This window comes from Amborella trichopoda, chromosome 2 (assembly GCF_054954075.1).
Source record: "Amborella trichopoda isolate Santa Cruz 75 chromosome 2, AtrichopodaSantaCruz75HAP2 v2.0, whole genome shotgun sequence".
In the NCBI taxonomy this organism is placed as follows: Eukaryota; Viridiplantae; Streptophyta; class Magnoliopsida; order Amborellales; family Amborellaceae; genus Amborella; species Amborella trichopoda.
This window is the reverse complement of record NC_142337.1, coordinates 59,689,664-59,717,635: the sequence shown is the minus strand read 5'-3', so window position 1 is coordinate 59,717,635 and position 27,972 is coordinate 59,689,664. Positions and strand designations below refer to the sequence as shown.

Sequence of the window (27,972 nt, the reverse complement as noted above, 5' to 3'; positions counted from 1 at the left end):
AAAAAGAGAAGATTTCTAATCCCAAAAATAGCTCTTCTTCTAACACATTATCATAACTGTCTATTTTCAAGTGTTTATAAATCTGTTTTAAATTTCATAATTGGGGTAACGATAAATTTTCATATCATCGCAAGGCTTTGGGCACCAAAGCTGTATTTTCGTCATAGTTTTGAGAAGCACTTTATTTCAATAGTATAACGTTGACACCTTATACAAACCTCACCGACATTTAAATAATAATTTATATAGTACTTATTACAATAATTCTCTCTCCCTCTCTCAACGAGCAAATTTATAAGGCTCAACTAAGTTTCTCTCTCTCTCTCTCTATCTCTCTCTTTGTGGAAAACCACCAAATTTCAAAGGTTCAACTAGGACGATTTAATGGACACACAGAGAGGCTCTTCAATTGGTTAGAATCCTTTTACAGCGTGATAAACTCAAAATCAGTAATATGGTTAAACTTGTACAAAAGCGACCCGGTTGAACTATCAAATTTAGCTTTATATAATGACAAAAAAGGTTAAATAAGGCCTAGGCCACATAAAAACAAATAAGGCCACATTTCAAATCTCATTGAATATTGTGGTTCAGAGTAAAATCTTTCAAATTGATCTTTGACTATTGTGGATATGAAAAAAATAAAAATTTCAATCCCTAAAAATAGTGTATATTGTAACGTAATATTTAGACCATCAATTTTTCAAATGTTCACAAATATGCAAGATCAAAGTGTTTTTTAGATGATGTTCTAAGGTGTGGCTTTACTTTGTTTTAAATGCCTAAGCCTTATAGAAACGGCATCCTTCTATAAGGATTACAATGGCACATACTGTTGATTTCAGAATCGAGAACAAGGGAATTAAACTAGATGATTTTTTTATGATAATTGATATTTGTAATTTTTTTTTCTAGGGTAGTAGTTTAGCGTTAGGAATTAAACTGGAGATGTGACATTGCTAAACATCAACGGCTAACCACAAGCCTAATTCTTAGACATTTGAAACTTGAACTTAAACAAAGTATATTTAATGTTTAACTTTTTAAGTAAGGAAAAAGTTTATATAGAGCCGAGGCTCTAAACAATCAAATTAGAGCGCACCGCAAAACTTTCACTAGACGAGGTTGTTTTGATGCTCAAATAGCCTCAAGTCAAGCTTCTTGATATCAAGATGCATGGATATGAGAAAAAAATGGATTTTTAAGTTTTGAAAATAGTGGATCTTGTAATGTATTTTTTTACTACCAATTTTCAAGATTTTCATAAATTTGCTTGATCTACATTATTTTTTAAGTTTTAAATTTTATAATTAGATATGAAAATATATTTTAAAGCTATCACAAATATTACTAATATTAAAACCACATTTCTCGACACTATTTGAAGGTATGCTTTGCTTCAAGTAAGAAGAGTAATATGTATACCAAGCAAAATAAAAAAACTCAAAACAAACCATGTAATAACCGCATTAGAAAGAAACTTTTCTAGCATATATCTTAATAATTTCATGTAACATTTCTAGCATATATCTTAATAATTTCATGTAACATTTCTAGCATATATCTTAGTAGTTTCATGAAGAAGTTCAGGAACCAAAACAGTAACGAGAGAGAAGCCACCAATTATAGCAGTTTCACATAGTTAACCCCGTGAATGGAAAATTGTTTCATCTCGGTTGGACCGCATTTCTACCGGTCTAGAGGTATAAGATGGATGCTTTATACGTGGTCTATCTAAAAATAAGCTTAAGCTTAACTAACAGTCCAAATGTTTTCTTAATATAATTATCATATCTATATTTCAGAATTTTTTTTTTTTTTTTTCATATTCATGATCTTCATGTTAAAGATTATATATTATCTAAAAATTAAGATCAAATTCTACTGGGTGCAGTTTGTATGGAGCCTAGACTCTAAACAATCAAATTAGAACCTATTTTCAAATAGTGTCGAGAAATATGGCGACAATATTGGAAATCTTTGTGATAGCCTTAAAATATATTTTCATCTTTATCTATTTATTACATATTAAGTGAGAACAACACCCTCACTATTTTTGTATCATGTGTCATTTTTTATTCTATAATTGCCCTCTCTCTTTCCATTCTCTCTCCCTCTTCCCACAATCTAAGGTTCCTAAAATTGATGCGTGGAGATCACTAGATAATGATATATAGAAAGAGGTAAATAGAATGAGCATATTTAGAAAATATATATTAAGCCAGAGTAACACCATCTCTCCTCTTTATTTTCATAATTGGATAATAAATATGATATATATTATATTTATATTTATTATTTTGTAATAAATAAATTGTAAAATAATGTAATGTAATTATAGTTATATTAAAATAAATTAAATTTATGTGGGAATAATTTATTCTTGTTAGAATATTACATTTATAACTTTTCGTTGATTGCCTGAAGTCTAAATATTTTCTTTACACATATATTTCTATAATAATTATAAAAATTAGATATTGATAAAAATAAATTATTATTTGTTCTAATTTTATAATTATATTATAATTATAACTAAATTTTGTCCCCAAAAAATAATTGAAAAAAAAAAGAAAATGCAAAGCCTTGCTACGTGAAAGGCAGAAAAATAGATAATATTACTCCTATAAATATTTTATTGAAAATATTTTCAATGACAAATATGTTTCAGTGATTAATATTAAATATCACGTGTAACTCACTTGCATATTACTAGTAAAGTTTAAGGCTTAAAAAATAGTGTAGATCGATAGATCTATGAAATCTTGAAAATTGACGGTCAAAAAATGCATTACAAATAAACTATTTTCAAAACATGAAATCCATTTTTTTCTCATGTCCATGCATCTTGATGTCGAGATGATCAATTTGAGGATACTTAGGCATCAAAAGAACGTCTTTTAATAAACTTTTTGAGATAGGCTCTAATTTGATTGTTTATAATTTAAGGTAAGCTCTATATAAATATAAATTTTTCCCAATTATATTTAAAATATATATCTATTACCATTTCTACAATGTGCGGGACTGGCCGCATGGAAACCATGTCCATCATAAATTGAAATATTTGTGTACTAAAGAAAGAACGTGTTGAAAAGACATCTAGAATGAAAAGATATTTCACCAACTGGATCCAAATTGCCTGCTTCTAAAACGATGAGTGGACCCAAAAACCGATCAAAATTTGATAAAAACGATTTCATGTCCATTTCTAGAGAGAGACACATCCCAAAATGTGGCTTTTAATGGTATATATTACTCCAAAAGTAGCTCCACAAAACACCCCTAAACCACTCGAGTTTGAAAAGGAAAAGTTGGATCCGGAATACCGCATCTGTAAGATGAAGAACAGATCAACAGAACCACTTAAATAGAGAGAAAATCCAAAAATGAATCATAGAAAAACGGTTCCACACATTAGACAGATACAGAAACAAAAAGCTGTTTTGTGAAAAAAAAAAAAGTTCAAAACCACCGATAAGAGTGAAAGTGAGAGAGAAGGGCAACTGTTTGAATAGCCTTTTCTTGAAGTTGAGGGTGTAAAGGAGGGGAAATGTGGTGCTATTGTGATTTACAATGAAATGAATGAATGAATGATACAACACTTTGTTATTTTTTTATTTAGTTTCAAAAAGCCCATCAAACACACATGATCATGAGCTAGAATAGTTAACTATGAGAAATTGTTAAACGATTGATGTTAGGTGATTTTTTTTTTTTCAAAATGTTTTGAGTCCAAAATATCCTATAAAATACCATTTAATATGCTTTTTTCCTTAGAAAACCCTTCTATATTTCACATCAACTTAATTCACACCTAGAAGGACTTTCAAAACGTGATTAGGACCTAGCTTAGCTTTTTCACGAAAGAAATTTTGCAAAACTCATAGATGAATTATTTAATATTTTATTTATTTATTTTAATTTAATTCCAAACATCCCATCAAACAATACGATCATGACTTGGAATAGCTGACAATTGATAAAATAATAAATAATTACTTTTCATATATATATATATATATATATATATATATATAAGCCATCATTTGGTGTGATGGTCAAAAACTCGGGTAGCCATTGCAAGAGCGTGGGTTCGAGTTATGAGAGCAGCACCTTTATATATATATATATATATATGAATTTTGAAGTACCTTTTGTGTTATAAAAGATCATCTAATATGGTTGGTTTCCCTTTTGGAAATCCCTTCATCTAATTTACCTCAAGTCATGTCTCTCCAAGAAACTTATAGTTATGCGTTGCTTGTTGAGAAACAAAAAAAAAAAAAAAGAAAATTATGTAAATATCTGTTTTAGTTTTCATTATTATCAAAATATCGAATACTTTCCGTTATTACTGATATGTTTGTTTTTGGATTTCATAACAATTTTTTTTTAAAAAAAGAAACTACCCATTTTTCATTTTTCAAAAACCAAAATCAACAATTTCGATTTTTGAAGAACCGAAATTTTTCTATTATTCAATAATTTTCTCTCTCTTGAGTCCTCTGCGTATTCTCTCTCTACATTACAAATATAAGAATGACATTTTTTTTAAACTCTCTCTCTCCCCTACACCAGCATTTTTTTGGTAAGTTTCACCCAGCATATTGAGAGGAATTTGGCCTCGTCTAGATATTCCCATAGCTTGAATCGACAAGAGATCTCTTCTTGGAAGTAGGGTATCATGGGCTTGGTCATCAGTTTTCCATTCTCCTATGATGTAGGGCTAAGTAATAACGAAAAGTATTTGTTATTTTAGTAATAACAAAAATTAAAACAGACATTTAAGTAATTTCCCCCCAAAAAAAAAAAGACATTAATACTATCTTGCTTCAATATAATGAAGTTGGCAGATGACATGAATGCCCCTCGCTTTTCAGATTCCCAACTTGGAACAGTAATATTCCCTTCAACAAATTGGTTGGATAGAGAATTCATCACAAGATACATTTGTGTTACTTACCTTGAGTCAAATGGCTATTGCCTATTCTTTCAAAGTCTCATTGACGCTGATTAAGGTATTTTTAACAAGGAAATAGTTCGTGTAAGGTCGGAATCTTATACTAAGGAAGTAAGGTGCACATCAAAGGTGCAGTAGAAAAGAGTGTTCTTAAGTCGGAAAACCTTTGAAGTGATATCGGCTTCAAAGTTTATGGATATGAAGAAAAATAAATTAATTATTTCTTAAAAATAGTATATTTGATAAGAAGTTATTTAAAATGTCAATTTTCAAGATTTTTAAGTGTTTATAGATCTACTCGATCTGTACTGTTTTTAAAAATTTAAATTTTATAATTAGTGTTGAACCTATATTTTCAAGTCATAGTCATGGAGAAAAAATTACAAAAATTTAAAATTTTAGTGTTATTAATTTTTTTGTATTATTTTTAAGAATAGGAAGCTAGGTGAGAGGATTTTGTGAATTAGTTACAAAATAGAAATTATATTTTATTGTCCGGTAGAAAGAGAAGATATGAGATAGATATAGGGATTCATTGGGGAGAGATAAGGGAAAATAAAAGATAAGTAGAAATTATTTTTTATTATCTTTTAAAAAGAGAAGTTAATATGAGATTTAGAAAAATAGATGGAGAGAGATTTAGGTGGCAATTAGGGCGCGATAAGAGATAATTAAAAGTGGTTGGTGAGATGGATTCCCCGAGTTCTCACCCTTTATTATTATTTTAAATACTAGAATTACATCTTACGACAAAAATCAGGGTGCACCTTGCTTATATAATATATCATGGATTTGCATAATACAAACCTCACCTTGCTTTTAATATGAGAATGGGGTTTGGTCATGGTAGTAGCATCACTTGTGCCCCAACATGGTCTAGGTTTCTAACCACTAACGATTTCACAAACGGGTAAGGGCTCGTCATCCTCATTGAATTACCAATAAAAAAAATGCTTTTAATATTGGTAAACGTTCATAAAATTGATATATTAAAAGGCAGAATTGAGGTCCACATCTAAAATCTTTAAAATTTGTTTTGTAAAAGTTTGTAAGATTGATATATTAAAAGGTAGAATTGAGGTCAAAGAAGAAGAGAGATTTCAAATCCTAATGAATACTACATCTTGCAATATATTATCAGTATTTTTTATTTTCAAGATTTTGATGCGTTTATAGATCAAGTTGATATAAACCACTTTGAAAGTTTTTTATAATTAAAGATAAAAATTGATTCTCACACCATTCAGATAACTTTTGATATCAAATTTCCATAGGATCCAATGTTTTTTACAGAAATCTTTTGGCTTTTCATATTTTCGGTTGATTTTTTTTTTCATGGGTGAATTCCCATCAGTAAACCCGAAATCATTCTCGATAAAGTAACGTACAATCATGTAAAAACGTAGTTTTTTAAAGAAAGGAATTATTTATGTGGCAATTAAATTAATGGATTAAAATAGCCTTAAAAAGGGTCTCATACGGACTACAGACAGTGTATTCAACCATTTTCTCTGTACACTTCGACTGCTCGGACGATTTCAACGCCACCCAAAAATGAAAACACAGGTATAGCCTCAATAATTTATCTGAGCTACCCTTTGTTCACACCCTTTTCTCTCTCTAGCTTTCTTCGTTTCTCTCAAGGTCTCCTCATTTTTTTTGTCAATAGAAACAGTATTGAATAGTGTTCCTCTAGTTTATGTGTTCTTCTTCTTGATTTCCTCAATTTCTTTTCAGCGAAGACTGAAATTCATGGTTATACCTTTTGTTTTTTCTATGTTGTATGATAATTTTAAGAGGCTTTTCTCTTCTTTGGAGGACTAGAAACTTGCGAGGCTTGGGTTATCTGAGAATGACTAAGAATCCAGTTTGTTTCTTCTCTCTCCGAATTCCAAATTCCGATTTTTTTTTTTTTCTCAAAATTTTTTTTTTTTTTTTTTGGGTAAAATTGAGTTGGGTTTTTTGTTTTTGAAGGGATTGAGTAGAAGGGATCTCTTAGAGGGCAGCGAAGACTGTTTGTTAGGTTCGGAAATTCATGGGTTTCGCACTTTGGAAGGTATAGTGCTTCAGTAATTATTCTCAGTTCTATGTAATTGATTTGAGATTAGTTTTTATTTAAAATTCTATTATTTAATAACGTAAATTTTGTTATTATAATATTGTAAGATTCCTTTGTGGTGGGTACGTCTTCTTGAAAGAGTTGCTATGGAGACTGAGGTTTTAATGACAATGGCAAAATTACTTCACTTTGATCTGGTTGGTTGCCAATATTAGACTTGCTTTACTGTAATTTGAGTGTGGTGGGACGAAGTTTAGTTGAAGAAAGTCAGAATCATTAAAACACATTGAAAATGAACATATATGTATTCTTCGCATGTTGTACCATACACCTCTCTCTCTCTCTCTCGGTGCACGCATGTATGTGTATGTGCATGTTGTGTGTGTGTGTGTGTGCATGGGTGTGTGTGTTAAAGATATTTTTCTCGTCTTCTAGATCATGCAAACTATTCAAATTATGCGCCAGTAGTAACTCTGGAATGAACATGATGCCGAGATTGTATTGTGGTGGCTATGCTTGATTTTGTATGAGTTATTATAAAGCATTTGCTCTATATCTATCTGGAGTTTTTGCTATCTGAATTAGAGTCCTACATATAATAACATGAAGAAAAAAAATAGTTGAAAGTTTTCATTCATTGGCCTGCCTATACTTTCATGTCGTTTCTTGCCAAGTTATGTTCAGCTTTTTAGTGCTTTCTACTTTTTGTAAATATGTGCTGTTTTCACAATAAGTATTTGATAACTATTTTTTGGCATGGTATATGTGCAGAATTGCAAATTGGGAAGATACCCACTGAGGCTACAACGAGGTGGCTGAGGCCTAATGAGATCCATGCGATTTTGTCTAATTACAAATTGTTTAATGTCCATGTCAAACCGTTGGACTCTCCAGAAAGTATGTGTTTCCTTTCCTTCACTTCTTTTTGAATCATGTATTTTTACATGTGAATTTGCTTAGGAAAGAGTCTTCATGATCGGCACTGTGGTTTTGTTCTCTACACTTGTTATCCTGTAATAAATACATATCCTGGTTTCTTGCTTTGTAAATTTCTTACTGTTATGTGTTTTTTGTTTCAATCTCATTGTAATATTTCTCCTAGCACTTGGAGGCAAGAGCACGAGGTGTAAACATCTACCCTTCATACTGATATTGATCTTGAAATCTCATTTTTAACTTATGCATTCTAGAGCACTCAAAAGGTTTTTACAGTGGCCATCGTGTTAACTAAATTTCATAATCTCAGATTTTTGGAAATTGAGTCATATATTATATGGATTGAGTCATATATTATAGGGATGTCCTTTGCTATTGAAGAATTGCAGAGTCTGTTTAACTCTCATGGGAAAGTTAAATCATATAATGATATGCTTAAAATGTGCATATTTTACATAAATCCGGGAATGTTGATATTCTGTGAAACTTATGAGGGGCTTTTCCTTGTCTTGTTATACATTAGGATATAATAAATAAAAATCTTGTTGAACATGTATTGAAATTTTTCCCTATCCATGTTGTTAGGTGCTAAAAATTTGTTCTGTCAGCAGTTTTAGAAGAGTGCCATCTAAATAAATGATCACTTGTTTGTTCTGGTTATCCTTTTTAATAAACAGTAAAAATTGTTTTATCAGGTTCTGAATTATACCTCATGTATTGATAATATTTAGTTTCTTGGTCTAGGCTAGCAATAGTTTCCAATATTCAATTCATTATAACATAGATTCATGATATTATCTATCTATAGCTGCCAATTGGCTATTTTAACATGCCTAAGGTTGAATTTCCAAATGGTGTCCATACATCGTGTTATGTTAGAGAGACCTCCTTACCTTATAAAAGATCAAAATGTGGTTTTTGAATACAACTTGCTTGCATAAACTTACATTTCTGAATACAACTTGTAGGTACATACACAATAACGAAAACTTCTACTTCTGAGAGGCAACTGAATTATTTTATTTTCTTTTTTTCTTTCTTGGTTGGTAACTGCAAAGTTTTGCATGCTTTTGGCATGTTACATAGCAAAATATTTATGCTGTTCAAAATCAACTTCCTTTGTGCTCCAATTGATGCTTTTACACCTGCACCCCTGGTGAATGTGGCGTCAAGAATAAAATGAGATGAAGTAAGAAGTAGCGTAAAATCATGCCTATGTCATTCTATGCTAGACATTCATTTGACTACCCTAAAGGCCCAATCAAAATGACTGGGTCCTCAGCATGCTATTACAAAGCTCGATCTTGTATACGGATAGTTGTTACATGCTATGTTATTCATAACTGGGGATGGTAAATGGAATTAAGTGATTATCTGGTGATGTTCTGTTCAAAGGTTAATTTTATGGGTATATTATGTATGTCTCTGAGTATTAATTAATGTCCATTTTAACCCTTTTTTGTGCACTTTTAGTTCTTTTTGTTTAATTAGGCTTCTCTTTTACTAGGTTGCTCTATTGAATATTTTTGACATTGGATGAAAGCTAATTCCAGAACTTCATGCTAAAAGCTGCATGGATGATGCTGAAATAGCATGGAAAATTGAAATCTGATTGGCCTTTTTTTTTAATATAATGGTACATAGATGGTACAATTGTATTGTTTGACCGTAAGATGCTGAGGAACTTTCGCAAAGACGGCCATGTTTGGAAGAAGAAGCAAGATGGGAAGACTGTTCGAGAAGCTCATGAACAATTAAAAGTAAGAGCCTGTAACGGTATAGTTTTGTGTGGTGCAATGCTTTTTTCAGTGACTGCAATGCTATGCTTGCTTTATTGGACGGTGTACAAACTAGTCCAAGGAACTTGAAAAACCATAGTCCAATGGGTCACTACCATCTATTGAAATGGATGGTGATGGAGAGAGAGCGATCCACCATTTCATGCATATTTTGCTCATCAATCCCATTCTTTATCCATCACCACATACATTTTCTTTATTTTTCTTTGGACATTGATTGCCAACATTGCATTTGACAGGTTCCTTAGGTATTTTTTCTAATGAGCATGCTTCATTTAAAGTGTGGATAGGATGCAAGTTCTCCTAGTTGTTATTGTGAATTGGACAATTTTTTGTTCTTTTGTTTAGAAACTGCCAATTTCAAAGATATTGGATATTTTTGTGGGTTTAGCATTGCGATTCAGCTAATAGTGGCAAGTTTAGATGGTAGAGAGTTGCATGGAATTCCTTTTAGAAATTAGGACCTGTAATTTGGATCAATTGAACTGCACAGGGATCGTCAAAGTGAAGTTCTTTTTCGGCAAGATATCAATCCGTATTGCGATTCGGTAGTAGTGTTTGATGTTGAGAACAGGCTCTAGGCATGGGTGGTCAAGTTGGGAGGTGCCACAATGTGACGTCTAGAGTTCCATTCTCATAGGTCCCAAGTTAACATTTAAAAAGGAAAAAAGAAAAAAAGTTTATATGTTTGCTGATTTTTTTCTTCTCTCGCTTTCTCTGTGCATGCGAATATGTGTGTTGGGTAAATGTCTTTGAACTCCAATACTACTTGAATACAGGTGCCTACCGCATTAACTGTTTCTCACTTCAGGTTGGTAATGCTGAGAGGATCCACGTATATTATGCACATGGCCTGGATAAGCCCAAATTTGCTCGAAGATCTTATTGGCTACTGGATAGGTATATTCTAATCGTATGCACAACTCTTCATCCACATGCTACTCATCACAAAGTAGAAATTGTAAACAAATCAGTTTTAGCACGTTGCTGAAGTTTGAAGTGTAATATGTATTGTTATGTGGCATGCTCTGATGATTTGTTTGAAAAATTTAGAATAATATTATGATAAATAGCCATTTCTCTAAAAAATATTGTGAGAAATATCCATCTGGGTCAGCAAGTCGTCTCAACAGTTTTATAGTAAATTATCTCATACATTGTAGTGTATACATCATATTGGCTAATTGCTATCCTCCCCATAAGACATCGAATAAAAATTTGTATATTGATTACCTTTTGATGTTTTACTTAAGATGAAGAAATGATGTTCCATTTTCAACCTTGTCCTCTTAACTTGAATTATTTTGTATTGCTTTCAATATGCTATTCTTCCAAGTGGGGATTCCGTGCCATAAACACCAGCACCTTGGCCATCTATGTTATAAACTTTTACCCTCATATCAGATGGGGCCATAGTGCACTAGTTAGATGCATAACAAATCATTATTTATTCAGTTTTCCCATAATGCCTTTGATTGTTGAAGCTTTCTTTTACCTATTCTTACAGTGAACATGCACACATTGTCCTGGTACATTATCGTGATACCTCTGAGGTACGCTTGCTTTCCCTTGCTGGATATTGACTTGCATTGGATTTACCCTGCTTGCCTTTCTTAGGATTTAAACTATCTTGCATAAGGGGTCTCTATTTGTGATTTGAAATGCCAATTAGTGCCAATGTTTGCGGCAAATGTTATGAGATATATTTTCTACCTTAGGAGTTTTTTCCATCATAATGGTTGCACTTATGTTTGAAAAAGTTGTGTCAGAGAGCATATTTCTTTAGTGGAGTCAACTTTGTTTCTAACATCCTAGGATATGTAAAGCAGGACATGACTGTATCTTTCTCGACATCCAGGACTCAGACACTGATATGAGTATCCTGTCAGAAAAATCATTAAGTGTAACACTGATATGAGTAACCTGTCAGAAAAATCATTAAACACTTATAACATATTATACAACGCGTAAATATGTGCTTCCCAGTCAAACACATTGACACATCCATTTACCATATTATAAGGCATAGTATTATGTTTTATGGGTACACCTTTTTTTATATTTAAGTCATTTTACATTTACAAGTATCTTTTGAGTATCTGGTATGTGTATTGGTGTTGTTACACTACTGATGCACCCATTTCTTTGGGTTCTTCCTTGCTTTAGCATGGGTGCATCAGAGATGCTGTTACATTTTTATTATAGACTAAGTGTGATTCTTTTTAATGCCTGATGATTGCACTTCCATATGACGGGCTTGAGAGGGCTGTGATTACTTATAGCCCTTCTTGGATTTAGATTAACTTGCTTTTTTATTTTCTACCGAATCATTGAAAATTGAAGGGTTTCACCATGCCGATTGTTCATTGGAGCAAAAGCTTTGTAATTTGATTTCCTACCATTCATGTCATACTGAGGTTAAGTAATTTATCAGATCTAGAGTTGTATAATGACATTCTTCCCATTGTTAAGGATGCATTAGCAGTTATGCAACAACTATCAGCCGGTGTTTGATTTTTTTCTATGCAACTTACAATGTCCCAATGCTCATATCCAGTTTTATAATTTACTTTTTGAAAAAATGGATAATTTCATATTTAGTGAGTACCTGGTTATCCCTCATAATTCAGGATACTGCAAATGGTACTATCTCTTCGCGGAAGGAATCTAAGGAGGCTTTTTCGTTGTTGGGTCGGCCAAGGGCACTTCATCTTTCTCCATCTACTCCATCGACTTCCAGTTCAGGTTCAAGCTACTTGGACCAACCTGTTATCTCTTCCGAAGAGAATAATCCTGGTAAGAAATTAATTACTGATAGAGAGTTGTGTCGTCCGAAAATTAAGTTACTTCACTTTCTTATTGAGTTGTCAATTTAATTTTCTTGATTGGACATTGCATTGCACATAATGCTACATGGCTCTGGAACTCTCTACAATATGGAACCTTGAATGTTCTTAGTGAAGTTACTTCATTCTACAATATGGAACCTTGAACGTTCTTAGTAAAGTTTAGTTCATTCGAACTATGCTGTAATTGATTGGACTCTGGGAAGTTATGATGTGTTGGGGGGTTACTGCTGCCCATTGAAACTGTTGGTTTCATGGCGGTTTCCTTGGGTCCCACTTCCTTTCCCTCACTGTTCACTTTGCTGGATGGCAATGACCTCATGGAATACAGATTTTTTTATTGTCCACTAGAGTATTATTATACTCTCAGCAATTTTGATTCCCCTCAATTATGAGCTTGCTAAAATTTATACTTAGTTTATCATGCTGACCCATGAATTTGATGATTTCTTATCATTACCGTTTTGGGCCTTGTTTAGCTGTCTTTGACATAGATATTTGTGTTGCTCATGATGAGAAAGTTTAGCTTTGATCTGGTGCTCTATCAGGTGCCGACTCCACTGCATACAAATCAGCTGAGATGGGAAACCAGTTTCTTGGAGCTGGAGAAACGAGAAATTTTGAGTCAATCATTCATGAAATAAACACATATGAATGGGATGATCTTCTGGGTATACTTAATACTGCTCCTGATGAAGGTTATCTCAGAAATTCCCTTGCTTTACACTATTTTAGTTGGAGAACTTCTTTTCTCCTTTTTTTTTCCCCCTTTTTCCTAACATTGCCATGTAACAGGGAGAGATTTATCTTCTGAGAGGGCACAATGTGACCAAAAGGATTCTGTAGCTATTGTAAGTGTTATTGTTAGATTCATTTACTGTAGGTTGAATCTTTCTACTTTATATGAATTTTCTATGTTTAAATGTTTGGGGATCTTCTTGATGACACACAACTAAGTCATTCACACATGCATTCTCACAGACACATGTGCGCAAGGCACAGTTGGCGGCAAAATGTTAGAGGCACAATAGATATGATTATGTTTTAGAATTTGATTTATTAATGTTAATTGTGAGTGACTGACCAAGGATAAATATTAAGTAAAAAGGGAGTTTTGAATGGTTGATGGAGAATTAATGTAGGTTAAATTCATACAAGTGTTTCTCACAAAAAATTAAGTAATCCTGGGCCTTCTGAAGTCAATTCAAAGGTAGTCCCTTTCTAGTCTTGAACAATTTTAGAGTTATCTTCATGTTTTGTTGATTATAAACCTTTTGATAATGAGTAGTCCCTCAATTTTTGGAACTTAGATCGTACAAGGAACAGATCCAATAAATACAGCTTCTGAATATTAATTGGTGCCTTTAGCTTTGGATCATTGTTTTTCTGGTCTTAATATCCTTGATTATTGTGAGATCCTACATATAAGGGCATCTCATCTGGATGTGATTTTGAAGTTCTATTTTCATTGCTCAGTATAATGATAATTCGAACTCATTGAAAGGGAAAGTCTACCATAAGTTCCGTTGGGGCCATTACCATATTTAGAAGTAAATTAAAACTTGCTTGGAGTTGGACCTGGTCCTGGGCATAGTTATAGCCACTTGGCTTGGCTGAGTCATGTAGGCCTCCCCCAATTTTATTCAAAATGTAAGGCAGAACTGTGAGATTTGGTCGACTTCTGTGAAACTTGACGAGCTTCACCATTCTGCCATGTCCAGTTGACTTGGGAGAGTTCAAGAGTCAACACGACAAGTTTTAAACACTCTTTTGAACTGATTGAGTGTGTTCTAGAGAGAGTGGGATCCGCTATGGGGTGATTTCCTGTTCTGTTGTTCCTATTATCTCCGTCACATTCATTTCAACAGTACATTGCATTATACTGTACCTATCATTATCCCAAATGCAAAAATAATATGGCGTGCCATATGCAAACCATTGGAATGGGTTTTCATCATAAGTTTTATCTTTTAAATCTCTTTGGTGAGATGTTTTCCCTTTGACTCAATCAGCTGCAGCTTAATTATGAAAATGAGCTTAAATCAACCTTTATTACTTTGATTCCCCTTTTTTCTTTATTGCTTCGCATTTTTCCCCTTCTTTGATGATATTTGATTTCCTTCTATTTTGGATTGCAGGTTAATGATGTACTTCTGTCCAACACCGAGGGAAGGCATGCCAGCCATCTGATGGACTCAAATTTCAAGAGAAATTGCGTAGATCAGGAGGCAGTAAATCAGTATACTCAGTCAGCCCCATCTGAGACGCTAATCAATGATGATGCATTGCAGCCACAAGACACTTACAACACAATTATGAATTATGTTCAGAACAACCCCCCTGGCTCTCCTGGACAAGGGCAAGTTTTCTACATAACTGACATTTCACCTGCTTGGGCTTTTGCGACAGAAGAGACAAAGGTGTGGTTTCTATTGCCACTCCATCTGCTGTTTTAATTTATTCACTGGAAGCAATGGGACTTTCTTGTTTATGGTTCCATGTTTATCATAAACTGTACTACAATCCAATGGACTAGGGAAATGCTGTAGTCCATTGGGTTGGTCACCGTACATTAAAGAGATATATTTTGATGGAGAGTGTCCGACCAACTACAATAGGCCTCGACCCCAATGGTCGGTCCCATCTCTCTTCCTTATTGATTATTTTATGGATTGCTTTGGCCCCATGGGGTGTGTTTTGTTCATGTTCCCTTGGATCATAGTATAGTTACCATTTATATAGTGTTCAAAATATTGAGTTCTGTGATGAGCTCAAGTTCTCATCATCATTGTATGGGTTATTGGATTTTGCAGGTTATAGTGACTGGGTATCTCCTTGAAACTCAAGCAACTCTTGAGGAGCTCAATTGGTTCTGTGTGATTGGTGATGTCACTGTTCCTGCAGAGATAATCCAACCTGGAGTTCTCAGGTTTATAGCGCCACCTCATTCTTCTGGAGTATATGATTTTTACTTGACCTTGGATTGCCGGACTCCTAGTAGTCAGGTTTACAGCTTTGAGTATCGCCCATTTTCAAGCAACCAAGTTAATAACATTGGTTTTTCACCAAAGGTTGATGAGCTTGAGTGGGATGATTTTGACGTTCAAGTAAGGCTTGCCCATTTACTATTCTCTACAACTAAAGGCCTTGCAGTCCTCTATAGCAAAGAAACTCCAAAGGCCATGAGGGAAGCAAGAAGATTTTCGTCCTTAATCTCCTCATATGAAAAAGAGTGGACATCTCTACTAAAATCAACAAAGAGTAAAAATATATCACTCTCACAAGCCAAATCCAATCTTATGGAGCTGACCTTAAAAGGGAAACTATGGGAATGGCTTCTAGAAACAGTGGTTGAAGGGAGGAGACCAGCTGTCAAAGATAGTCATGGGCAAGGAGTTATACATTTGTGTGCTATCCTGGGTTATGCTTGGGCTATTTATCCTATTTCTGCGTCAGGCATGTCTATAAACTTTCGGGATGCCTCTGGTTGGACGGCTCTACACTGGGCTGCATATTGTGGGAGGTGTGTAGTTCAATACTTACATATGACCTTGTCATGGTGAAATGGACCAAAAAATTTTTCCACCTTAGGTTTTGTTTATACATTGTGTTTTGCGCCTAGTAGTCTTTTCTATATATTCAAGACAACACTAAAATCGGTCTCATGTTGTGGGAAAGACGTTTCCGATAAACAGTTGTTGATTAGTGTACTTAGAGTGAAATATACTGCACCCACTTGCTTTTTGTATGATTTGTGAAAGATTTAATCAAAGTTATTAAAACCGAACTGGACCTACAGTCTGAATGGCAGAACGGGCTACTAGAACCTTGTCTGGTCCAATTGAAGTCCTAGACCAGGAATTACATAGCACCAGCCAAAACCGGCATTGGACTGGTTGAAGCGGTTCGATAGCTGGTTTTGTCGGTTCTATTGAACCAATTTGGTTTGGGAAAGTTGAATTTAATTCCTTCTTTTTCCAAATTTATTGCCAAATTTTTACAGGATTTCCTTCTTTCCATGTTTTTCATTTTGATTGCATGGGAACTTTTAGTTGCCAAATATTGTTCCTAAAAATCATGATTAAAAAAAAAAACTATATCTTGTTTTCCTTTTTCAAGAAAATACAAAGGTCAAATTTGTCAAAATTATTTCCTTTTTTGTCATTTTTTCATTTTTCTTTTTCATTTTGAGATCTTACTAAAATTTGGGTACGATATATTCCTTTTGTCGTGACAATTTATTCAATCTATCTAAATAATTTTGTGAACAAAGTTTATTTCAAACATAACATCTTTATTTAATATTTTGTTACAAATGGAGTAAAGTCTATTCTTTTTTTATGTCCATTTTTTAAAAATTGGCTTATCTAAAATGAGTAAAATTATTCCATGGGTTTTACCTAATGTAGTCAGCTAATCTTGGAACCACCAAACTTTTTTACCATCCTTTCATTCGTTTGACCTGATGTATTTCTGATTTTTATTGAATTTTTGATAATTTAGTAAATTTTCTAATTTTTTATATTGGAAAAAAGGGTCGACCGATATGACTATTGGTTGGTCTGAGTTTGACTGGAAGAGCCCTTTCACATGTTCAAGCACTAGACCGGTCCTCATAAGACTGGTTTTAACTATTCAATCTTTTATAGTTCTCTTCACAGTAGGGTTGTATAATATTCCGTTCATTCTACTGTTCTTCGGCTAGTTCAAAAAAAAAAACTAGAATTCTGGTATCAAATTTACATTTCCTTGGGCGGTTCTTTTCTAATGGCATTTCTTTTTCATAACTAGCAAAAGAAAGCCATCTATTTTGGGAAAAACAGAGAAGCGTTGTACCCCATATTCTGAGGCATTGAGCTTGTAATGTAGGGAACAAATGGCCGCTGTTCTCTTGTCCACAGGTGCCAACGCAAGCTTAGTCTCGGACCCCACTCCGGACTGTCCTGGTGGATGCACTGCAGCTGACCTTGCATTGAGAAAAGGTTTTGAAGGGATGGCTGCCTATCTTGGCGAGAAAGCACTTACTGCTCACTTTAGAGATATGCACATTTCAGGCCACTTGGGTTCCTCAGATGAGGCCTCTTTGGAAAATACTAATGACACTCAGAACCTCACCGAAGAAGAGCTTTGCATTAGGGACTCGATGGCAGCAATTAGAACTGCTGCTAATGCAGCTTCTCAAATTCAGGCAGCTTTTAGAGAACACTCTTTTAACCTAAGAATTAAGGCGGTACAGTTGGCCAAGCCCGATTATGAATGGGCCATTATTTCTGCCATGAAGATACAGAATGCTTACAGAGCCCACTCCCAAAGGAAGAGAACTGCTGCTGCAGTTCGAATACAACATAGGTTTCGTACATGGAAGATAAGGAGAGAGTTTCTAAATATGCGGCGGCAAGTTATTAAGATTCAAGTAAGTTTGTCCTCTATATTCCCTTTCTCCTTGTGCCTTTTATAGGGAATTTATGCAATGTCTCCATTTCTTTTTTCAAAAAATTTCTGAAAATCGTGGGGCTTTTTGGAAAAATTGCTTTTCATTGATATCACACGCTTTGAGGAAAGTAAGTTTCAATTTTATTTTGGAAATCTGATGAAAATGTAGTGGAGCTTTTCAAAAGCTGATGTTTGTTGTTAAGAATATTGTTGGCCTTCTTTTTTAAGTTCTTTCCTATGTTCGTCAATTGGAAGATAAATTTAATCTTATTGGGAAGGGCTTGATGAACTGTTTGACAAACATTGAGAAGAGGAAGGTATACCCCGACCTTCTGATGTTGACATTGAATGGATGGGACGGTGCTAGCCAACTCTTTGGAACCCAAAAGCTAGCATCCTATACTTTTCCTTTCAGTAATGCACATGGAAGTATAATGCTTTTTTAAATTTTTGTATTTTTCGTTTTTGTAATGTTTTCTTCTTGCATGAAATTTTGACTGGTACACCTGAAAACAATGAATATCTTGCAATGCACCAAAGGAATTACCTTATACGAATTCCCCATTTGGTGTATGTTAATATCTTGAAAAGTGCCAAAGGAATTAATTTGGTGTCATATTGATTTTTGTAAGTCCTAGTTTGTTAATTGTTTTTTGTCCCCATTTCTTGCATTAATGGAAGCTGAATTCCTTTCTATTACATCTAACAGGCGATTTTCCGAGGCTACCAAGTGAGAAGGCAATACTGCAAAATCCTATGGTCGGTTGGGATTCTTGAGAAGGGCATATTGCGCTGGCGTCAAAAGAGGAAGGGATTGCGAGGGTTGCAGGTTGAACCCACCACACCTGTTGAAATAGAAGAGGATGGGGTGCCTGTTGTGGAAGAGGATTTCTTTAGGATTGGACGAAAACTTGCAGAAGAAAGAGTAGATAGATCCTTCAATAGTGTTCAAGTTATGTTTCAGTCAGACCAAGCTCGAAGGGATTATCGAAGACTCAAGCTTAAAGTTGACGCAGCTATGGTGAGTATATTTTCATTTGTACTTAATGAAGAATGCCATTGTTTTCTAGTGTTTTGTTTCCCAAGAAGAGATGGGAAACATTGTAGTATCATTTAATTGAATAGTTGCCTCAGCTTCTTGTTTGAAGAAGCCCTCCACTTCAATTGGTCTTTTTTCACGAAAGCAGACATGAGGTTATTTTCTTGTTGTCCTAGTGCTAAATAAGTGATCCAAAGAGATCCAAACTTTTTTAGGTGTCTAGCATACCCTAATCTCTGGTAAACTGCCATAATAAGCTGAACTGAAGAAAGTTAATGGACTCTTGATCATTTCACATGATTCAGTTCATTTATGAATGAGAGATGGTGATTTACCATTCATCTTCCCTATTTCATATTATGGATAGTTTCTACCTTACTTTGCTTCTCATAAATGTAAACATACAGGAAATTATGTAGTGGAAATGTTTGAAAGAAAATTATGAGTTTGTAGAAGCCTGAATAAGAACAATTCTGGGAAACTAACTTTTTTCATTCATCTCCTAAGTAATTTTTTCCTTCTAAAGTTTCCTTGAGTTTACCCAATGATGATCCGTGAAAAACCAAAATTTTGAAATTCTATGAGACATTGCCTCTTTGATTAACTCCAGGATACATAAGTTCTACATGCATGTCATGGTCATTACTGTAACTTGTGATAGCATAACTTATTTTTCAGAGGATTGATTTTCATTTACTTCCATCTTCTGATGAAATGTATTACATGAAATCTGAATCCTCCTTTTAGATTATGGGGATAATTATCTTGTTTGTGGATCATAATCTCATTGTGACTAACTTAGTTTTCGGAGGATTGATTTTCACTTGCTGCCATCTTCGAATGAAATGTATTACATGAAATCTGATTCCTCCGTTTAGCTTATGGGGATAATTATCTTGTTTGTGGATCATAATCTCATGTGACTAATTTCTATTTGGACAGTTGGAACACGACACAGTTCATGATACTGACCAGGACTAATGGAGACCTCTCTGAAACCATTGCTGACACCTCTCAAGCCGTTAGTGGCGGCTGTGCTGGAGCATGCTAATGGTTGCCCTCATTTCTTGTATGAACACCATCCAGATAAAAGGTTATGTAAAGGCAATACTAGTGGTAGCAGAAGTTTACAGCCTAACATGAAGCTGGCATTATAGCTGGTCAGGTTTGTGACTTGTGATTATGTGTACATACCTACATATGCATATTTTGATGAATGTTTATGCCCATGAGATATCTTTGTTTCTTGGATTTGTGATGTTTGATTGGGTTCTCTCTTTCTGAGATTCGAAATGCCTTGCTATTTGTCTTATTACCATTTGAGCCCTTAGGTCGACTAACTGTTGAATAAAAGCAGGATAAGTATTCTTTAGTTTAGCACTAAATATTGGCTTATATGATGTTGATTCATGAAAAGAATGGCAGCTCAAGGGAACAACATGGGGAAATAGGCAACATTTAATGTAACTTAGTTTACCATACACAAGTTATATGTGGTACATGGCACTCCATAATTCCATTCACCATTGACTGTATTTTCTGATGACTCACCCAGGTAAGGTTGATCACCACCGTCCATCTGGGACTAGATGGCGGATAACATACCATTATCCATACACATGCAATACGATGGTTTATTTGATAGTCCAAGGTTTGTAAGGGATGTCTGATGATCTGTTTGTTAACATTCATGTTTATGTATCTGTGATCATTTCTATGTGTGTTAATGTCTGATATTTGAGGTCAGATATGTCTTCCTAATTGCTTTTGAGTTATGGAAGTTGGTTTTAACCCAGCTCTCCTGTGCAAAAAGAGTTAAAGGATAACAATATTTTGTCTCTAAAGTAAATGATTCTGTTCGAATAAAATTCCATGGTAAATGAATGTTTTGAGTTTAGAATTGGGGCTTTACACGAAGCTTCCTAGAATTCGTAGAATCCATCCATTAGTGAAAGGATTCATTGGAATTCGACTGTAGGGTAGTTCATACCCTAAACAATTAAACAATATGGCATTTCAAAATTTAATATTGAATAAAATATGATTTAATCTACTTAAATATCAAAAATTAATATTGAATCAAATGTGACTTAGTCTACTTTAATATTAATATTTAACCTTGACAAAACATGACTTAGTCTACTTAAAATTGACTAGGTGGCTGCTTTAATCATCATTTGCGAACCGGTGAAGCGTAAAATAACTAATGGTGTCTTCAATCACTTTTCTAGAAGGAAACATAATGAGTGCGAAATTAAGTACTCCACTTTAATTATTTTCAATGAATGGGAGAGGAGAATAAAATAATTAAAGGTTTGAAACACATTTTGAAAGAGAGACACGATGGGTATGAAGTCTCAATCTTAATGGCCCCATTTTCCAAACGGGACTTGTAATCGGCTAACTCGTGTTCGCCCTGTTTTTTAGGGACTTAGGTCCCAAAACACATCTCAAATCATCAAATACGTGAATTTGGATCTCCAAAAACATGTATCCAATGAACATTTTAGAATTAATATGAACGGTCGATAAAAAGGGCAACAGATGAATCTATTTAAAATGTTTTTTTTTTTTGGTTTAGGGTTTACAATTCAGGATTGTGATAGTCTAGATGTCGAATTGTAAAATTTTAAAATTTTAGATCAAAATAGAGTGTGCAAGATGGATTTTGGGAGGGTGGACTAACTATAATCCGGTGAATTCCCAGCTGGACCTCAAACCTATTTCCAATTCTTCCTTATAGTAAAAAAATAAAATATAGAATGAAACCATTCACCCTTGGTACAAGGTAGTCACATTAATCTTTGACCATTGGATGTGAAATTGGGTGGCTGAAATTATTCTATTGACAAAACTCAAACTTCAAAAGAAATTTTTTCAAACTTCGTAACAAATCCAAGCTATCAAAATTTACATCGGATAATTATAGGTAATTTTGACCACTTTGTTTCAAAAGTGGTTACAATTATACAATCCCTATAGTAAATGCTCCTATGTTTTTTTATATTGTATACAATGAGACCATTTACCTTTCATATATAGAGGCCACAATTACCTACAACCATCTTATGTGAAATATAATAGCTTGGATGTGCACAAAGTTCGAGAAAAATTCTTTTGGATTTTGAACTTGGTCAATAAAATAACTGCACCAATCCAAAATCACATCCAATAGTCAATATCAATTGTGATCATCTTGTACCAAAGATAAATGATCTCATTATAAACTTTCTCATTTTATTTTTATTATTTTGTTATATTTTGATAAAGCGATGGGCCCAGCTCCTTAATCACTTAACGTAACCGTCGTTTCCCCATCTGCATGATGATCATAGAAAAAGGGAATAATACTATATTTTCATTTGTCTCTTCTCTTTTTGGGGCAAGATAGACTTAGATACAGTGCTCTCTGCACTTGAACCGCAATCACTGCACAAGAGAACACCCTTATTTATTGAAAATGAAAGGATCCTTTACTACTGCATGAGTATCTTCTCTGGGTAAAACTCAATTTAGGAATATTTTTAGATCCTAAACTTTCGGAAGGTAAAAATTTTAACCTAATGAACAATCTCAAAAACAAAAAAAAAAAAAAGTACTTTTTTATGTTCCTAGATAAAGAAATAACGTTATAAAATAAGATTTAAGTATTGGGATTGTAAACTATAACATGATTTAGTTTCAGTATAAACATGTCACAATAACCCAATGTCGGATGTGAGATAAGACATATTAGGGTATGTCACAAGGTTTGAGAATTTTTGTTTGGGAATCTGGGCACATCTCTAGCAACTCAATTGTACATCTAATAGTCGAGAATCATTGTAACCTCTTTGTATAAAAGATAAATAGTTTTATCATATACTTCTGTTTTTTTTTTTTGGTAATTCATTGGGGAAGACAAACCCGTTATCCGTTTTTTTTCAATAATTTAGGAGTTAGCCTTTTGAAGGTGTTAGTGGGGTGGTGTCAGTGGGAATGAAAATCAGTATGTCGTGACTTGGGTGTGGGGGTGCATGTCATGCCTTTAAAATGATTATTGTTATGCCTAAAAATTGGTTCAAGTTCGACCCGACTGGGTCTTGGTTTGGACCCAGATATTAGATGTGGAGGGTTGGGTCTGGTCCACTTGACCATAACCTGAACCATACCAACCCGATATATATGTCTATATAAATGCATATTAAAGTATGTTATTATATATAGGGAAATGACCTTGTGAGACCCTCTCACACGCATGTGTGTAGAACCTTAAAATATCACTATAGGCCAACCCAAGTCCATGTGGGGTTCAGATCCGACCTATACCTGACCTGTTCCCACCCCTAACAATGCTCTACACATTTCATAAATGCCTTTTGTCTCACATATGACCACTGTGACCTTGATTTTAGCTGAAACGACCAAACCAAGTCTTGAAAAAAGTTTCCACATTGAAGCGAAGGTGACCCTCATACGCTTGCTAACGTCCCCAATGGACTTGTTATATTTTGCAGTTGGAGCACAGGAGGAGTAGGTCAGACTTGGAAATTAAACAAATATTTGATGAACTAACACCTTATTACTTCACCAAAAAAAAAAAAAGCATTTCATAAACTACTCCATTTCCTTAAGAACCAGTCTCTCCCCCCCCCCCTCTTAATCTTTCACTAATGCAAAATTACGCAGTCAACGCAATGGAGTAGTTTCTAACAAAACCCATATGCCCAAATTAATGTTACTTAAAAGAAGAAAAGTCTCTTTTGAGCTTTAACAAATACCTTTTTGAGTAGTGACGGTTGAGATGTAGTTTCACTAGCCTCCGACAAGATATCTCGAACCGTCGGATTTCGCTGGGAAATCTTGACCGCCCAAACGGAGCATGACGTGTAAGAAAATTCATGCATGGCTAAACAGTATTAATTAAAAGCAACGACGAAGATTGACTCGTACAAATGAGGAGGGGCCATGGACTTTTTTTTTTTTTCTTTTAAATATTTGATTTACTCGTTGTTATTTAATAGACGGTAGTTTCTTAAATTCTAGCACCTCTCCATTCATTTGGCTCACACCTCGCAAATTAAAACTCAAACGGTGCTCCCTTCTTCTCCCCCTCTTAATAAAAAGGATGCTTAATGTCTGTAACTTGTGCTTTGATATTGAATCTCCTTAGCCATTCTCTCTCTTCCATGGGAAATTACATCTCTCTAGGATCTTCTTCGGGCCTTGCCGGAAAAATCGTCTTTCCTGATGGAACTCTCCAACGACTCGAGACCCCGGTAACCATAGCCGAGCTCATGCTCGAGAATCCGAATCATTTTGTGATCGAACTGGGTCCGGACGTATCTCAAAATCGGCTGGTCCCTCTTCCTGCTGATCACAAGGCTACACCTAACAAAGCTTATTTAGTCTTGCCCATGAGGAGAGGGAACAAGGCCTTGACACCAGAAGAGGCTCGCCGGATTCCAATGAAGGAAAAGTCATCTTTCAGGTACCACCCACTCTCTTCATTTTTCGCAACGTACTCTTCTCGTAAGGTTCTCCCTCTGCTAGCCGCTATGTGCCATGTCGATGCGTTTAAGGAGGAGGTTTCGATGAAGAGGACGAAGAGTGAGAAATATAAGTTGCCGGAATTGTTGCCGGAAATTGGGGCCGAGAGGCCGGAATTTGTGAGTAGGCAGTTTTCCGGCAAGGGGTGGAAGCCAGCCCTTGACACCATAGTGGAGACAAGGGTTGAGAAAAAGGTTCGGCACTGGTTGTTCTAATTTTATTTGTACCTCTTCTTTTGGGTATGTTAAATATGCTTGTATTGTATCATGGCAATTATTAGTCAAGGATTTACTTAAAAAAAAAAAAAAAAATAGTAAATCAATGGCCCTGTGCCCATTTGAACATCTTAACCGTCTTTTAAATTCAATTTTGAGCTTGAATGATCTTTCTTTAATTTGGTCAATTTTCTCGTAAAATTTCGTTTGTTCGTTTTTTCCTTCTCACCAATGGGCTTTTAGAAGCATATATAATAGTGGTTAAAAAGATGTTGAACTATGATAGCAATAAACTCGTTCTCAAGAAATTTTCTTGAAGATCAATTTTTGGCACATTTGATCAGTGTCAAAACAAGCTTCTTGATTGAAAGAAAATGAGCAATTCTCCACGGCAGCACTTGTTTTTACTCTCGAAATTATTTATGGCTGCAATTTTTATGAGGCCTAGGCTTTATGAAAACAAAGTAAAGCCTCACCTTGTATCCTCATCCGAAAAAACATTTTGGGCATCAGAAATCTCCATAATGACTCTAAAATCAATTTTTAATATCGGTTATGAAATTTCAAGCTAAAAAAATAGTAAAGATCTTGTGGATCTGTGAACACTTATTTTTAGAGCGAAATGGATTGTTTAGATAATTTGTTAAAGTATTATACTATTTTTAGGATTTAAAATCATAATTTTTTTCACGAACCATAATGGTCAAGGTAGGAAAGGCGCTGGATCATGGTGGTTGCACCCCCATATCTAGTTACCATATTGTGGTTTTCAATCCTGTTGACACCACCTATTGACATACTCAAAAAATGATAACTCCCTAATTTATCTAAAAAAAATAGGTAGAAGCATATCTTCCCTACTGAATTACCCAAAAACAGCATCATAATGGTTAAGGCAGAGATGATCAAGTTGAAGGTTTTTATGCCAAAATTGCAATTTTTAGTGTGTTTTAAGATGAGGTTATACTTATTTTGATAGGACTGCAGCCCTATCAAACCATGTTCCATTATTTATTCTACAATTTAGGGACAAACAAGAGGTCAGCACAAATAGGACCATCCCATTTATTTCATCTATTATAAAATCCTTTAAGAGGTGAAGAGATCAGCTAGAATGGGACCCTGTTAAGAGAGAAGTCTAGACCACACTAATGGGATGATAGTGTAATTTTTAATCTAGTGTAGAGTCCATCTCTTCTTATATCCTATTTTATTGAAAAATAAATTGGATAGTGTAATTTTTAATCTAATGTAGAGTCTCTCCCTTCTTATATTTTATTTTATTGAAAAATAAATTGAATAATGAACTCTGCCAATAAGAATTATCTTGCTTTTTCTCTTCCTGTGTTCTCTTTTGTCAAAATAGAAACTCTTTTGTTTTACCTATAAAAAATTGGTGATTATTGGTTCTTTTTATATCAATATTTATTGGAAGTGAAGTTTTAGTATGTAAGTCCACATATTGAATTTTTTTTTTTTTTTGGGTGAATCCACATATTGAAGTTCTGATACAATATGCGCGCTAGTAATTCGAGAATTTAAGAACAATTTTTTCTTATTGAAATAAGAAGTTACTATTTTGAGAAATCGTCTTTGTTTAATTTCAAGAGGATTATTTTATATGAACAGGAATATGTTAAAGACTTCTTCTAAGTTCTTAGACAAAAACTTGGAGAAAACTTAAGCAATTGCCTTGTATGAAAAATAACATGTTAATCACTTGTTACAAGTCCTTTAATAAATAAAATTTAAGGCGCAGTTTTCATGAATGCAACCTCGTTTATGGGCAAAATGCCGTCAATAGATGGTCACGGAAAAACAAGGGAAACTTATTTAAGGGAATGGATTAATATTTAAGAGACTACTTAACACTGGATGTGGTTTGTATAAGGTGGCAAATCTTAAACAATCCAAGTAAGGCTTGTCTCTAATTTATGCCCAAAGATGCAGTTTTGGGGCCAAAAAACCTTGTGATAGTTTAAAAGATTTCGCTAATTATGAAATTTAATATTGTGAAAATGTGCACATAGTAGATTTATACATACTTGAAAATCTTGAAAATTGACGGTCAAGAAAATACGCTGCAAGATGTGCTATTTTCAAGACTTGAAATCAATTTTTTTTCATAATTGTACATCTCGAGGTCAAGATCATAAATTGGAGGGTTTTGCAATGTCCGAACAATCTATTTAGGTGGGTTTTTGAGGTGCACCTTATTTCTATAGAATAAGGCTGATACCTTATATAATTTTTTGAGTAATGGCACTATGAGACCCTCCTACACCCATGTAAGTAGGACCCCAAAGGATCACCACTAAATTTTGATACAAATCTCTAGAAAACCCATTCACCCAAGTCCCACATTCATGTGATAAACTTTTCTAGAGATCTGTGTCAAAATTTAATGGTGATCTTTTGGGGTCCTACTCACATCGGTGTGAGAGGATCTCATAGTATCATTACTCCAATTTATTTTTCCTTTAACATTTCACTCTTTTTCAACTATTCTAAGTAAGGCTCGTCTCTATTTGATGCCAAAAGATGTAGTTTTTGTGCCAAAAAACTTTGTGATACTCTAAAAGATTGTTTTTGTCTCTAAATTTACTATTTTGAAAATGGTGCAGATCATGTAAATTTATAAACACTTGAAAATTTTGAAATTGAAGACAAAGTGTACCATTTTTAAGACTTTTTTTGTTTTTTTTGGAACAAATGTTATCATCTCTATTAATGAAGGAAACGAAAGAAAATTACAATAAACTTACATCACTTGAAACTAAAAAAAGAAGGTAAATCTACTCCCCGTTTCAAGACTTGAAATAACAATTTTTTTGTATCTGTACATCTCGAGGTCAAGATAATCAATTGGAGGGCTTTGCAAAGTGAAAACAGTCTATTTAGGTGCACCTTACTTTTATAGAATAAGGTTGATACCTTATATAATTTATTGTTTTTAACATTTTGCTTTTTTTCGGCTATTCTAATTGATGATAATGTGTATTTTGACAGGCTATTTGGAAATAAATAAATAATAGGATAATATTGGGGTTTTTTAAAAAGGTCAATCGTAATCAGAATCATCCCATCTGGATCAAGAATCAGTGGCATAGGTCTGATTCCCACCATATATCAAGAATTTGACTATTTCCACTA

General features: G+C 34.1%; 2 protein-coding genes across 12 annotated transcripts; both read left to right on the top strand.

Annotated features, from left to right (window-relative positions):
* Positions 1–6,051: 6,051 nt before the first annotated feature.
* On the top strand, positions 6,052–20,943 carry LOC18445083 (calmodulin-binding transcription activator). Of its 11 annotated transcripts, none has more exons than XR_016049841.1 (16): positions 6,422–6,529; positions 6,788–6,830; positions 6,938–7,019; positions 7,794–7,919; positions 9,603–9,718; positions 10,569–10,657; positions 11,265–11,310; positions 12,388–12,553; positions 13,152–13,301; positions 13,399–13,454; positions 14,742–15,023; positions 15,417–16,126; positions 17,473–18,016; positions 18,746–19,057; positions 20,018–20,240; positions 20,631–20,943. XR_016049841.1 is itself a non-coding variant. In XM_011629065.3 (15 exons), exons 2-15 carry the CDS (start codon positions 6,816–6,818, stop codon positions 20,054–20,056), a joined length of 2,733 nt encoding a protein of 910 aa, XP_011627367.1. In that variant the 5' UTR covers positions 6,422–6,529; positions 6,788–6,815; the 3' UTR covers positions 20,057–20,326. The 11 variants fall into 11 exon arrangements, 2 of the variants coding, with proteins under 2 accessions (XP_011627367.1, XP_020529789.1); XR_016049840.1 differs by having other exon boundaries at positions 6,450–6,529; positions 6,761–6,830; XR_016049842.1 differs by lacking the exon at positions 6,788–6,830 and having other exon boundaries at positions 6,052–6,529.
* Positions 20,944–22,401: 1,458 nt separating this feature from the next.
* LOC18445082 (multidrug resistance protein ABC transporter family protein) lies at positions 22,402–24,948 on the top strand. The gene has a single exon (XM_006855228.4). It carries the CDS (start codon positions 24,190–24,192, stop codon positions 24,817–24,819), a length of 630 nt encoding a protein of 209 aa, XP_006855290.2. The 5' UTR covers positions 22,402–24,189; the 3' UTR covers positions 24,820–24,948.
* The last annotated feature ends 3,024 nt before the right edge of the window (positions 24,949–27,972 follow it).

What these genes read in the sequence shown, in the direction of transcription:
- LOC18445083 (XM_020674130.2), top strand. Translation starts at nt 6,747, where the DNA reads ATGATAATTTTAAGAGGCTTTTCTCTTCTTTGGAGGACTAGAAACTTG. An exon ending in TGGGTTTCGCACTTTGGAAG is followed by an intron (nt 7,020 to 7,793) that starts GTATAGTGCTTC and finishes GTATATGTGCAG; the next exon opens with AATTGCAAATTGGGAAGATA. An exon ending in ATTATCGTGATACCTCTGAG is followed by an intron (nt 11,311 to 12,387) that starts GTACGCTTGCTT and finishes CTCATAATTCAG; the next exon opens with GATACTGCAAATGGTACTAT.
- LOC18445082 (XM_006855228.4), top strand. Translation starts at nt 24,190, where the DNA reads ATGTCTGTAACTTGTGCTTTGATATTGAATCTCCTTAGCCATTCTCTC.